The sequence below is a fragment of the Nematostella vectensis genome, chromosome 7 (genome assembly GCF_932526225.1).
Source record: "Nematostella vectensis chromosome 7, jaNemVect1.1, whole genome shotgun sequence".
Classification (NCBI taxonomy): domain Eukaryota; kingdom Metazoa; phylum Cnidaria; class Anthozoa; order Actiniaria; family Edwardsiidae; genus Nematostella; species Nematostella vectensis.
Window position 1 is genome coordinate 3374863 of NC_064040.1, and position 13701 is coordinate 3388563.

Sequence of the window (13701 nt, forward strand, 5' to 3'; positions counted from 1 at the left end):
TTTACAAAGTTCAGCTCATTGGCTCACCTGTTTTCTTCTGCAACATAACCCATTATCCGGACGGGTAGATATTTTTACAAGCTTATTGTCCTGCTGATGATACTATATGTACTGGCATAGCATTCTCCTTGTCCAGACACAATGTAGCAATAGCTGTTGCCTTTGGACATGCTGAATTTTTAATCTGCCTAAGATGCCCCTCCATCTTTTTTATTTGATTTTTTAGCTTGTCCAGCTCAATTTGCTTTTCTGCTTTCCCCATTCTAAGATTTTGTTCCTTGATTTTGTTGTTCCTTCTAAAGTTTTTGCTGCATTGTTTGTTTCTCTCCTTTCTCCTTTGTGTCATCAAAGCTTTTCTAGCCTGTTGATGGATAGATCTTCAATCAAAAGGGTTCCAAATATTTTTTTAATCACTCAAAGGGGGGGGGGAGTCTTCAAAAAGGTTCCTGAAATCCTGGGGTCCTTAGTGGTGAAGGTGGTGGTGGGAGGGGAGGGGGGAAGTGTCCTTGTGGATCACCGCAATTTCACGAGGGCTACCAAATTGATAAAAAGAAGCGGATTTGCATGTGATGCAGTTGTTCATGGTACGCAGTAAATAGCGTGATTTAAAAACAATTTCTAGACCAAAATGTGTAAAGAGTAAATTATTTGCTAGAACCATAGCAAAACGAGCTCTCAATGATGAAATGTTGTGGAGAGTAGTAATGTCAGTTTCCGTCTCTACACAGTCCCTCTTGTCATCAAAATTTTATTTTTCAGGTGCATACATGATTAGAGATGGGTAATCATATTTTGAGGTTATTGCACCCCCTTTGCAAAGAAAGTATTATATTACTTACCTGCTCTCTCTGCATATCCAAATTTTCCTTTTCACCAATCTCGGGCTCTCCCTTGGTGTAAAATCTCGGCGTGCTGATGAAAGCTGGATAAACAACATCTAGGTCTTGCTGGCTGCAGCTACTGTTGCTTCTGAAAGACTGACTGTCGGTTGATGGAGAGGATGAGTCGGTACTTTGCTGCTGTTGCCATTGCAGGAGTGGGGGCATGTAATATGCATTGGCGGGACCCACAAAGTTCACGGGGGCTAGCTTATCTGTTGGAAATGAAACGATAAAAACAAATAATAATAATAATAATAATTTCCCTTCTAACTTAACATTTTTCTTTTCATTTTGTTTTTTGTTTATTTGAAGAAATCCTCCACCTACCTAAATTAAAATAATATAAGAACAAACGTGTTTTACCAAACCTGTACCAAGCAAAGCGTATTGCTGACCTCCACTATTGTACACTTCGGCTGTGACTTGATTTTGGGAAGGAAACCCACCACTCTGACTTGAACTTTCGACACCACAAGAAACGTTTGTCGCTTGTTCCGGCAGCCAGCTGCTTGGGTTTACGGTAGGTTCTGGCAAAACACTAACAAGGTTGACGTTTAGATAAGTACACTTTAGAAACACGCTTAGACAAAAAAAACGGTTACGAAACATACATTTATCGCTTTTATCTTCTACATCTGTACATTGCAAGCGCACCACAACAATTTTCGCAGAGTACTTAGTTTCCAACACAAAATTACTTACAGGTCATGAGAATCATGAATCTGGCATTGACTTTGCAGGTCTTCGATAAGGTGAGAAGTAGCAGTGTTGGTTTCCTCGACCTCAATGTTGCAAAGATGCTCGTATTCAGGTGAAAATGGATCAATCTTGATTTTGTTTTCAAGAAAATCGTTGATACAAGTGCTTGTACATTTCGGTGAATATTCCGTCTCTTCCACTTTGATATTTAGGTCTTCCATGACAATCTTACTAAAACTTCATCTGAAAAAATCCCCCGTATCAGAAGCAGGGAAAGTTTGGGAAAACAAGAACAGAAAACTAAGCAAATTATTGAAAAATAGTTTTTTTTCGGTAAAGATTTTTAACTGCGCCTGCAGGCGATTGGTCAATTCTGGCTACTCTCGCCCAATCAAATACAAATTTGACACGTCTATCAAAGCATTTGAAGGGATTTCTTTGAAGTGAAGAAATAAAACAAAAAATATAGGTTGAAAAAATATATATAAGTTATATAATACCTCATCTTCGAAACGACCAAATTATAATTGGAAAATTGGCTAAATATTTGCTGTTCTGGCCAAGTATTAACAAAACAACAGTACTATTTAAAATGCTTTTGTATCAATTTATTCTTTACCCATCCCGCAACATCTAAATTTAGCTCGTAAAAAAGCTAGTCATAGAAATTTTGTGACGACATTGAATATTCATGGTCTCCCTGTGTTGATGTCGAAATGGCGGGAAAATGTTACGCTGATGCGCGTGTGATGTTTTTTTTTTCATCCAGAAGATAACAAAGGGGTTACTTACTTGTAATCGTAATACTTTAGTCATAATACTTTCGTCACCTTTTATCCATTTATCCAACTATTTTCGAGCCTACAAATGGAGGTCTTCGAGGAATGTACAAATAACGAATCACTTATAATGGAAATGTGGACATCCTATCTCTGTGAGGAAAACAACTTGGATTGCGATTTCAGGTGAGTGCATTAATCTACGTTGTTGGACTCATAAGTACTTAAGTAAGTATAAGTTATAAACGTATACTTTGTGTTTGATAAGGTAGTAGTCTTTTATAGTTAAAACATTGCTTTCGATTTTTTTTTTAATCTAACAGCCTTTGTTTTTTTGCTTCAGTTTTGACGAAATCGATGTACAGTCGACAGATTTGACGGGATTAGGTGATCTGTCTACTAAAGTAGACTTCCATAGTCCTGATATTAGCTTGGAAAAAATCTTGCCAACTTTATTTGAAGAGGGTCTGGATTATGGAAATCATCTTTTCAATCTTCTTGAACAAGAAAACAATGGCGTCAGTGGTCATCGACGACCACAAAATCTCGGTATTTGGACAAAGAAGCATTAGATGTGATTATGGGGCTCGTCCCCCATCCCCAATATTAAAAAAAGGATATACCTAGTAGCGGCTCGGCTCATGCTCGAGGATCCAGCTACTTTGCAGACACTCCCAAAGGTCCCCTTTTGGTGTGCCAGCAAAGTACGCTGGATCCTCGAGCATGCAGCTTGGCTGTGCTCCCCCAGTAATTTCCTAATAGAGACATTTAGCATCGCGTTTTCAAAATCAAACGCAAACGACAAATCACAGTTAGCCGTTACTGGTTTGCTTTTAAACGTACTGGCAAAAACTTAGTTTAGCACATTTTACTGGAAATGTGGCATTTGGCAGGAAAAAGTGCAATACATGTGTTCGCCTTTAACCAAGCTAAAAGTATTAGTAATTGTGCAAATTGTCAATGAAAATATTCTATCTCAAGGGTCAAATGATTAAGAACACTAATTCATAAATTCATAGTCTCAAACGTGAGCTCATAGAAAAATTGAGGGGGAAACTGCTGAGGTAATTCATTTAATACCTCTATGCAGTGCTCCCGAGGTCAAAACACGAACCGCAGACTGCGAACTTGACCACAAGGCCTTGCCACGTGACACCCAGAGATTTGCCGTTTCCGAGACAAAAACATGGTGCTAAATGTCTCTAATGTTTCTGTATTGGGGCACCCCAATATTATGATGTCTGCTACAGCTTTGATGTTGTTATCTATTTATTTTTATTTTGTTTTGTGTGTAGGGGGGGGGGGGGGATGGAAATGTCATAAAGACCATACCATTTTTTCTGTTTAATAGTGTTGCAGTATATTTTTGGGTCCCTCCTAAATTTGTGGTGAATTTGCTAATGAAATTCTAGTTTTCATTCAAGTTTCTACAAGTTTGGGGGTGGGGGGCAGTGCCTTGGTGACTTCCCAGATTCTCTGACTAGGGGGAATATAATACCTTGCTGGATGAGTGTTATTGGGTTCTCTATTCAATGACATCTGATATAACCAAATCTGATACCTTGGCTGCCATTGTTCTTGGCAGTAGCTCTCAGGTCTAATACATTCTATTCTTGACCCCTACAGCAACTTTCTTGACATACACTACTATTATCTCTCTATCTTTAGAGTTACAACAGCAAATACATCATGTTGAATTAGAGAACAAAGCTACAGTATTGTGTACTGGATCTGCCATGTCTACCCACGGACAAGTGATGTCCCAACAAGAAAGTCACACAAAGGTTATTCTTAAATGAAATAAAACTCTAATATTATGTCACTTGTTTCTTTTCTGAAAAAAATCTGGTACCACCCCCGAAAAAATAAAAAGGGATTTTTTTTATAATTTGCAGTATATAAAAGGAACGTTTATTGTCAGATTTGGCTACGAAAAAGTCTGACTTCTGACTTGTAGATTAATGACATACCACAGTGATCTAGCTTATGATTTATAGTGTTGTCAGTAAGTAATACATCTGGTGCTAACCGAAAGTGGACTTTCAGCCATTTGTACCCCCCCCCCCCCCCGGTAAGGGCCTGTTCAGATAATATTGGATATCTTCAACTTGGGTGGTTTTCATGCTAACCTTATCGCAATACTTCCTTGTGTTACTAGGTGAAGAAACACTACAAGAAAAGAAGGAAAACAAGCTTCACCAAGAAACGAAAGAAAAATAGATGCTCATAGATGCTCACCATTTGTAACTAGTTCTAGATCTACAGAAAAGGGAGATGTACGTAAACTGATTAAGGATTCATTACTCTAAATGACAACTTCTCTTTTTTTATTCATATAATCCCTATAGCAATATGTACATTGCATTAAAACCTAATTTCAAACTATTTTGGAACATTTAGCAAATCACAATATCACAAGGAATGATTTTGTAAATCATCTTAGAAATTATACCATTAATTATGCATTTATTTATGCTTCAATTTATTTATTTAAATAAAAATACCCTTCTGTAGTACCCATACTTTCTTTTCCTATAAAACATCCTTTGGTGTATAGTAATAATATTTTTGGGGACAATGCTTAGTGCCAGCACAAAAACTAAATAAATATAATATCTTGCATAAAACTGCCACAAAACGTCTAAGCTACTTTGATTGCTTATGTGTGCTTGTTTCATGTCAAGTTTCTATATCTGTTTACCTCTAATTCATTTTATTTATATCAAAGGGTTCTTAGATGCAATAATGAAATTTTTAATAGTAACAATTGAAAACAATAGTGGCAGCTGCTTAAAAGAGATTGCTCATCAAGAGAGGTATAAAACACAGTGTTTGAGTGATCAATATTTGGGAAGTGGTTTCTTATATAAGGGGTGTCTGAGTAGCTACTTATAGGAGCCACCATTTAACAATTAGACTACGAGTTCGAGGTTTCTACGAGTGAATAGATAGTCAACGAGTCGCATAGCGTCAAGGTGAGTATTTGACTCAAAGCAAACGAGAATGAGTAGTCTAATTGTTTTAGTATAAATCCGCTCACATACTACCTTTAAAAAAATACAGTTTTTATAATTCTCAGTAATAAAGAACCACTTTTGGCACGTGATATGATGTGAGTGGATTTATACTAAATACATATATAAATACATTTGAAAATAACCTTAGCTTGATAAGTATTTTACAAAATGGCTACTAAGAGGAATGAAAATGCAGAAGACAAGGATCTCAAACTCACTATGCGTCTTTGTCTGCGATATATTAACCGCCATCCAAATGGCATTTTAAACTTTGCTACAAAATATGCTGCAAAGGCTAAGAATATCAGGAATAGAAATACTTTGCTGCTGTAAAATCCTGCTCTGCTATGCCCCTGTGCAGTAAAGAGAAAGAATATTGGTTAATATATTCTCACAAAAGAATTGCTACATTTTGTCCGAGAAAAGTATAATGGAAGTTTTGAAAATTACAGTTCTTAATTTTTGTGCTTGAGGAAAACCAGAAAAAGGGAGCTTATTGGAGAGGGGAAGGTGGACTTTATAGAGCCTTCACAGTATTTATTCCACTGTATGTTTTTATCCAAAATTAGGATAAGATTGCCAAAATAACCTACCTGAAAAATGGCCTTTCTTACATCAGCATCTACTTTAAGTTTGTTTTCTTTCCAGCTGACTAGCTGTCTAAACAGCACTGTATAGAATGGATGCAGACTCTCTAATGTTTTCTGTGTAATTAAAATGCAGTATACTGGTATTCAAAATCCACCAATGCATCAGGAAGTTCTAAAGTTTCCCATCTTTTCTAGGCACTAGTGTGCAACAGGCTTTGAAATTTTAGCTGAAAAAACCTTTTACATTAACCATATCAACACAGTTTTCAAGACGCACAGCTATTCAAATGTCACATTTTGAATAATCTATTTGAAACACCTACCGGTATTTAGAATTCACCATCACAAATCCTGCATTCTGATTGGCTGAGCTACTAATGGTCTTTTAGTGATAGACAGTAAGTACCGAAATGCTTGTGAAAATAGCAGCTGAATAGCGATTTGCCGAAGTTAGCAACGACTTTTTAACAGACTTAGATAGTGCTATCCTAGAAAAGGCAACCAGATATGGAATGAGGATTTTCAATGGTTAGAAAACAACCAAAATTGCCAATAAATTCATGTAATATTTTCAAGTGGGAAATCTCTGAAGGATGAGGGAGATGAAATAACATTTTTATCGTGATTGTTTACAATAATTTTGCTGAATGAAATTCAAACAAAGTTTGATTGTAAACAACAACAAAATGAAGTAGTATTGCATACTGAAATATTCAAATTCAAGTAAACATTTTGTCTGTGTTTGACCATCTTCGTTGGTAAATTCTAAAACAACTTGGACTATGGTTATGAATCTATTGAATCACAGTCCAATCAGCCTCAAGGTTTAATTGTTTATTAGTCACCAACTGTGAGCCCTAGGCATGCTTTGATACATAGGCTGCTTGTGGGTGTTTCTTGGGGGTGTAACACCCCCTTTTGTACATATAAGAGATTCTCCCCTTAATGGATTGTCCAAACTTAAAAGGGTGCTCACTTTATCGAGGATTGCCCTGAAATTACAATTAAATGGTTTTGGCTGGGACCACTATCTCCTAAGGCCCACTATACTGCCATACAGTTTTCATGAATGAGAAAAGTACTGTACTTGAATGCTAGACCCCTTCTGGTTTTGGGCGACTTTGGTTCGGAAAATGGACTCAGCCTTCTGCAGTGGTTCGGTCCACAGACAATTAATGTATCATACTTCTATACAAACCTGAAGTTGTTCACCACGAGGATTCCCTACAGAGAAGCAGTTGTGCTTTTGTTTTACACCTCTACCATTACCCCAAAGGGAGACAAGGAATGAAAAGGGTACCTGTAATACAATAAATGTTGATCAGCACACCAATAAAAACACACTGGGGTTGAATAGTAAGCCTTGTTGAAAACCGTCTTCTCATTTTCCCTTTTGTTAACATATATATGTCATCAGGGCTGTAGTTTCCCTCAAATTCTACTGGTTGAGAGTGGGGCAGTCACAGCAGGGTAGCCAGGATTTTTAACAGGAGGGGGCCCAAAAGACCTTTTTAAGGCATTGTCTCCTGTGTTTTAGATGTCTTATACATTTACTGTATTTTTGGCCCAGTGGGAGCCTGGGCCCCCTTGGCCATCCCCATGCCTATGCCCCTGAGGCATGATACAAAGACATCAAGAAAACTGTAGGGGCATCACCATGCTCCCTACTCATTTTTACCCTTATAACTTTAACTAGGTGCAGAGCCGTAGCAGGCATCAGAATATTGGGGGCCACGGTACAGAAACATCAAGAAAGTTGTATCACAGCCACATCCCTACTGGTCATTTCCTTATAATTTTGAAAAATATTGGGGGGGGGGGGGAAGGGCATGCCCCCAATGACGCACTCTATGCTACAGTCTTGAGGTGTGTGTGTGGGGGGAGGGGGTGCTATGGAACTGGTAATTTGGGTTACAATAAAAATTGAACACAAAAAATTGCTAAAATGTTTGAAAAGACCTAAATGCCTGGTGCACACTTGTTACATAATGAAATGGGTGCGCCCACTTTTATGTTCGTATGTTCAAGTGTGAATGGTTCAAAATTTCGTCATAAACCTGGCATAACAACATGGGCATGTCATTTCTTTTGTCTCTTTTCTCTTGTCTCATGTTTTTTTTTATCTTATGTCGTTGTCTGGCTTAACAGAGTGTGCATGCCCATGTCGCTATGTCACTAGTGTGCACCAGGCATTATGCCCAAAATGGCACCTTCAAAGGAAAGGTAAGTGGTTCGAGTTATCTGAAGTCTGAGTTTTCTAGGATAAAAATACCATACCTGTCTGGAGAAGGAAGCATATGAAAACAAGCTATAAGCATAGGAGTACTGGGAAGATTTGACATGGGTGTGCTTCAAGTAGAGGTTAGACAGATCATTCAGTTGAGAGGCAAAGCTCAGAACGTCAGACTGGTCAGGTATGTTGGACTCTGAAGATGGCTCAATATTGTCTAGAAAATAAAATAGTTCTTATATAAGTAACTACTGCTATGCATTTTGTGAATTTTTTCCCATATGGTATGTTTACTCACCAAGAACAGGGATGTACATTTGCTTATCCCCAGAGTGGAATGATACTACAGCATCAAACTTCATGCTATTTAGTAATTCCTTTACTACTTTACACTCTGGCTCTGGAAAAGATAGTAAGAAAGATTATGAACAGGCCATGCATGATCTTGGCCATGTGCACATCATACTGTGAACTACTATATACAAAATAGTTGTTATATGTGTAAATTATGTAAACCAACCAGGTCTTTAAGTTCTTTAAAGCCAGGTGATTAATGTGGAATGGCAGAAACTTTATAATCTGGTATTCAAAAAGGTCCCTTTCTTTGCCTGTGAAATGACTTAAAAGGATCAGTACCAGGCTTTTCTTGCCTTTAACTACAGGCCATTAGGAGAGAGATAGTCTCGCCCTTTTTCAGGCTGCCTCTATATTGTCATGTGCAGCAAATGCATCATCCCATAAGTCTGGGGTAGGTATCACAGAGCTTGGAACCACCAAACCAAACACAGCCTAAGCACAATTGCCTTTGGGCCTTTCCAAGAGAAAACCTCAATGTACTATTCTTATTTTTCCCTTTAATTATTAACTCAAACTGTGTAAAGTACAGAGTGAATAAAGTTATTACATTATAACCTGTAACTTCTTGGGGGATTATAACTACCTGAGCCCACCACAATAGACTGTTTTTACGATATTGTGCGCTTCAAAAATGCTGTAGACCGGAGGGCCACAGCTGATCCAAAATGTGGATGAAGGGGAATTTTACTCCAAAACTCTGCAAAAGAAGCACTCTGGCAGCAATCTATAAAGTCCTCTTCGTACACTATTTTAGATCAACTGTTACCCGCCAGTCTGTGGCATTTTGGATGCGTGCGCAACAGCGTGAAAAGTGGTCTATAGGGAGTGGTTAGTACTGTTAGGCCAAAGACCTAAAATTATCTTACTGCCCACTAAGCTTACAAGTGATTAGGCTTATTCTAGGCTACATATATTGCAGTGCAGACCTGGTATAGTATATGTCAACAACAGCCCAAGTTGCACCCGATTACTTGTATCAATCCAATTTAGTATACCCCTTCCTGAGGTGTTTTTTCAGATCTCAGCCAGGTTTTAAGCTGTGCTTTGCAGTCACAGAAGAAAGCATTTTTCGTTGCCTACTTACCAACTAACACTTGTCTTGGAAAAACAGGGGAAAATGAAGATAAGTGGTGGTTTAAATCAGCTTCACTTGCAGTACCTGACCAGCAGTAGTTAGATGTTCTTTCTATGATAGCTCTCCCATCAGGATTAAAAAGCGATATCAAATACAAGTCAATATTATCCAATACGAATCGCGTAAAATTGTGCGTTGGTGACCCAAAAGGATCCCTTAGCCCCCGTGTTAAGGTTCTCAATAAATAAATCATGCTTTCAACGGGTAAAAACTCTGCAGCGTGCTCTCCAAAGGAGAGTAGAACTCGGACCTTTTGCTTGTGTTCTGCACCCTTTGTGCTGTAGTTTGTAAAATGTAGAACATATTGAGACAGTCCCCAGCGAGAGCGAAATCGCATCTGTGTGTCCAGTACATCAGGGAATTGCGAGACAAGGTCGTGGATACATTCATTCAATCGAGATAAGTTGTGATAGAATCGGTAGTCTGGAACGTATTTCTCCTTCGAAGACTTTTGATTGAACACATCGAAGCCGACTCCAGTTCCTTTGGTAACATGAAAGTTGGGTAAAAATGCCAGCAAAAATACCCAGGATAGAAGATTAGCTGACGCTTTGAAGATAGGACAATCCATGTCCTATGGCGATAAACGATACCGGCATTTGATCTTGTGCGTTATACAACTGATCAAGCGATAAATAGTAACAAACGAAATCACACTTTTCATTGAAATAAATTAGTCCATCTTGAATCGGCCATCTTGAATCGATGATACTGCTGGACTTGACATGGTGCATCGCGGGCCTGGACGGTGACCGCTGACCATCGATTTGTGTCAGTGGGAAGAGTGGGGATATGATCGAGGCTAGTCTTTTATTGATTTGAGACAGTGGAAAAGGGAAGATACGTTGAAGCAAAGGATAATCCACCTTGGAAAGGATCAAATCGTCAGTCCCTACAACTTAGGAGCCAGGCATAGGGGGTATATGCACCTCTCCCTCCCCCACCAACCCCCCCCCCCCCTAAAGTAATATATAATATTCTTTTTATGAATACAAGAATATTCAGATTTTTCATGCACAATATCTATTCCTGCACACCCCTTTCCAAATTCTGGCTACACCTCTGGAATTATAGCAAAGGAAACACTTGAGAAACATGTGCTCTGAAAACAAACAAACAAAAAACAGCCAGAGACAGTTTAATATTGTAAAGATTCTAGGAACCCTAATGTTCCTATTTAGAGTTTATTGCCAAGATTGTAGAATGACACAACTATTGTAGTCATGCCCTGAGAGAATGAAAATTACTTATCCCCCTTGTTACAGAGAAAAGATTGCAAAATGCAAAAAAAAAATTGATGACAAGTGATGGTGGCATTGTTTGAATGGTCAGACTCTAGCTCTCATGAATCCATTGTAAGCCATTGCTTTTGCCCTCCCCTGACAAAACTGTCTTCAAACCTGCAAAAAAAAGGTTCACAAAAATATTATTCTAAACAGACACTAGAAGGTTGGTGGTGTGGTTAACTTCTAAGCCATGCGTCATCAACTTCTGGGGCCATGCATACCTGTCAACCTCCGAAAAGCTCAAGGCTTGATAATTTTTGGGGGGATGGGTGGGGTATATTTATTTTTGGGGGAGGGGTGGGTTTAACCTTGCAGATGTTTGCCTTATACACACTGAGCCGAAACGAGCGCTGAGCGTAACGAGCGTGAGCCAGAAGCGGACAAGCGCGCCGCGGCGCTCTGCTGGCGTTTAATACTCTCAGTACACCCTGGGTCCCCAAAGATGTGCCGTATAGAAACCGAGGGTGTTAGATAAATTTCGCTACGCAAGGGAATTATTGTTACAAATATTTTAATAGAAAATAGGCAAAATGACGATTTTCTATAGAATAATTTTTAGGAAGCGATAAAAATCGCTAAAAGCGGGAGATTTTGTGCTCAACGCAGGAGAGCGGGAGAAGGGGTCCAAAATCTTGAGACCCACCTAATGCGTGAGAGTTGACAGGTATTAGCAATGTGTTATATCAAGTATTGTAAATCCTTTTTCAGTGCATTGCTTCAACATGAACAACAAAAAAACAATAATAAAAATAACAAATATAATGACAGACTTTCCATCAAACAAAATTTCAAGTTATAGCCTTACACCTCATTTGGTAAAGACATCTCACCATTCATGTCAAAACTTGATGGAGGGCTCTCATCTGAAAGAGATTCTGAAGAGCCTGAACTGTAGTCAGAGGTCTGCACAGGGGAATCATAATTATCCCTCTTGCTTGCTGCGTGACACATACTACAGAACACAGGACTGGAGTTATGCCCCCTAGGGCTAGCTGACTGGTCCTCTTCTGACTTTGTGTAATCTCTCCAAGCCCCTCCATGGTGGCTCCTCCGTCTACGCCACCAGACTGGATGATCTGGGGCAATGGACATTACCTTAAGGCAAATGACTTGGTCAGCGATTAAGGCTTAATATAATGTAATCATTCTAAAAGACCAGAATACAGTTGTTTTAACTAGCCAGGGGCTATTCTGATTCTATAAAAGTGATTCACAAACTTTTAAAATTTTTCCCATATTTCTTTATCAAAAAAAGATAGGTGCTTTGGTGTTGGCAGTTTTGCAGATTTGATAATATTTGGTTTTTTTTATCTTGGACTGCATTTGATGTGAAATTTTCTGGCTTCAAGTATGTGTGCATTTTTCTGTTTCACCTGGAAAACCTAGTTTATACCTCTTCACATGTTTGTCGACTGACAACAGCCCTGTACCGCATTTTCCTCCACAGCTCATCTCGTCTGACTAGAAATGCTGGGTACAATTCACGCCATCGCTTTCCCAGTGCCCAGGGAAATATGTCATACTTATCATCTTCCTCATCTTCTTCCATATCGTTCGCCAGGTACCTGGGGTAAATTTAAAAGAAAAAATCATTTAAAAAATATATGTAATTTGACTTTTGTTATTGTTTACTTCTTCGTGTTGACTGGAAGTTTATGATATTGCAATGCTTGGGTATTTATGTTTTGTTTAACTTTCCATATAATACTTACAAGGCAAGAAAGAAATTGAGTCTGTTAAATTCTCGTCTGTGTAGATTCGCTCTTCTGAAATACGCGTAGACCATCGAGAGGAGATACTAAACAACGAAATGAAACATTCATCGGAACACGTCTCGTGTTTTCTTCGAAGAAGAAACATTGCAATACTAAATTTTTAGTCGCTCAGTAAAAGTATATCTGGGAATAATCGAAAATGATTCCCTTTTCTCACCTTATCGGAAATTTTTGCGCATTTGTCCATCCAAAGAAATTCACGGATAACGTCGTCATCTGAATGAAACAAGGAAGGTTGCAGTTAAAAAAAGTACACAAATAAAAACAATATCAATTGACAGAACTATAAATCAACAGGCAATATCTCCTCAATATATTTATTATTTAAACTAATGAAGTCTTTTTTTTTTCAAAAAGTTAAAAGAAACTGCAAGTGCAATGCAAGCTTGTTGTGCCTGCTTGATTTGAGACGAGGTTTTTGTAAAAGGACAAAGAACGAATATGGGTTTCTTACCTAAAAGTTTGAAGAAAGCAACCATAAAAGAACCCCCTCCTTTGCTGCTGCTATTACTCATGCAGATTTTAGGTCTTTTACAAACTTGCTGTGGTCCTGCCACAGCGTTTTCAATTTCGCCTCTTTTTCGTTTTGCTCCCGACGCAGCCTTTTTCGAGGTCTTTTCGACGACAAAAACCCTATGGCTGGAGAACATCGAGTCAGTGTAGCAGGAAGAAGTTTTGAGGTTATTTTCGGTTGGTTCTGTGTTAGTATTTGTGTTATTCGAAGTGTTTTTGCTGGCTACTTGACCACCCATAGTTTCTGCCCGGCCAGCAGGAAGAATATATACAAACAACAACATGAAACCCTCTCCGCGGGAAACTACGAAAGGGCGCGAAATGACGTCACTTCCGCAAATGTTCACGCAATCATCAGCGTCCGGTTCTTTTCCATAGTTTCCATCTACACTTTTGTTTTTTTAAAGGCGAAATACCCTATTGAGACAGTTTCAATCTA

The 13701-nt window shown here is 38.6% G+C and overlaps 3 protein-coding genes across 5 annotated transcripts; 1 reads left to right on the plus strand and 2 right to left on the minus strand.

The window, feature by feature from the left end:
• Positions 1–176: 176 nt before the first annotated feature.
• Positions 177–10417, minus strand: LOC5514941 (carboxypeptidase A1). 3 transcript variants are annotated; one of them, XM_032384556.2, is made up of 9 exons: positions 9638–10417; positions 8495–8596; positions 8244–8413; positions 7165–7266; positions 5970–6080; positions 1584–5729; positions 1277–1419; positions 840–1093; positions 177–361 (listed from the first exon to the last, which is right to left on the minus strand). In XM_032384556.2, exons 1-6 carry the CDS (start codon positions 10257–10259, stop codon positions 5538–5540), a joined length of 1299 nt encoding a protein of 432 aa, XP_032240447.2. In that variant the 5' UTR covers positions 10260–10417; the 3' UTR covers positions 177–361; positions 840–1093; positions 1277–1419; positions 1584–5537. The 3 variants fall into 3 exon arrangements, with proteins under 3 accessions (XP_032240447.2, XP_048586378.1, XP_048586377.1); XM_048730421.1 differs by having other exon boundaries at positions 1256–1419; XM_048730420.1 differs by having other exon boundaries at positions 1250–1419.
• Positions 2409–4875, plus strand: LOC116619619. The gene is made up of 4 exons (XM_032384568.2): positions 2409–2545; positions 2703–2908; positions 4028–4143; positions 4518–4875. Exons 1-4 carry the CDS (start codon positions 2448–2450, stop codon positions 4587–4589), a joined length of 492 nt encoding a protein of 163 aa, XP_032240459.2. The 5' UTR covers positions 2409–2447; the 3' UTR covers positions 4590–4875.
• A 393-nt stretch (positions 10418–10810) lies between the features above and the next one.
• On the minus strand, positions 10811–13569 carry LOC5514942 (speedy protein 1-A). The gene is made up of 6 exons (XM_001635055.3): positions 13204–13569; positions 12907–12965; positions 12687–12772; positions 12368–12539; positions 11805–12069; positions 10811–11088 (listed from the first exon to the last, which is right to left on the minus strand). Exons 1-6 carry the CDS (start codon positions 13544–13546, stop codon positions 11024–11026), a joined length of 990 nt encoding a protein of 329 aa, XP_001635105.3. The 5' UTR covers positions 13547–13569; the 3' UTR covers positions 10811–11023.
• Between the last annotated feature and the right edge of the window lie 132 nt (positions 13570–13701).

Coding starts and splice junctions, on each gene's coding strand:
- LOC5514941 (XM_032384556.2), bottom strand. CDS start 10,259: ATGGATTGTCCTATCTTCAAAGCGTCAGCTAATCTTCTATCCTGGGTA. Junction 8,414..8,494: donor AATGTACATCCCTGTTCTTG/GTGAGTAAACAT, acceptor TTTATTTTCTAG/ACAATATTGAGCCATCTTCA. Junction 5,730..5,969: donor TAAGAAAGGCCATTTTTCAG/GTAGGTTATTTT, acceptor TTTACTGCACAG/GGGCATAGCAGAGCAGGATT.
- LOC116619619 (XM_032384568.2), top strand. CDS start 2,448: ATGGAGGTCTTCGAGGAATGTACAAATAACGAATCACTTATAATGGAA. Junction 2,909..4,027: donor TCGACGACCACAAAATCTCG/GTATTTGGACAA, acceptor CTCTATCTTTAG/AGTTACAACAGCAAATACAT. Junction 4,144..4,517: donor AACAAGAAAGTCACACAAAG/GTTATTCTTAAA, acceptor TTGTGTTACTAG/GTGAAGAAACACTACAAGAA.
- LOC5514942 (XM_001635055.3), bottom strand. CDS start 13,546: ATGTTGTTGTTTGTATATATTCTTCCTGCTGGCCGGGCAGAAACTATG. Junction 12,966..13,203: donor TGCTTTCTTCAAACTTTTAG/GTAAGAAACCCA, acceptor TGTTTCATTCAG/ATGACGACGTTATCCGTGAA. Junction 12,773..12,906: donor GCGCAAAAATTTCCGATAAG/GTGAGAAAAGGG, acceptor TTCGTTGTTTAG/TATCTCCTCTCGATGGTCTA.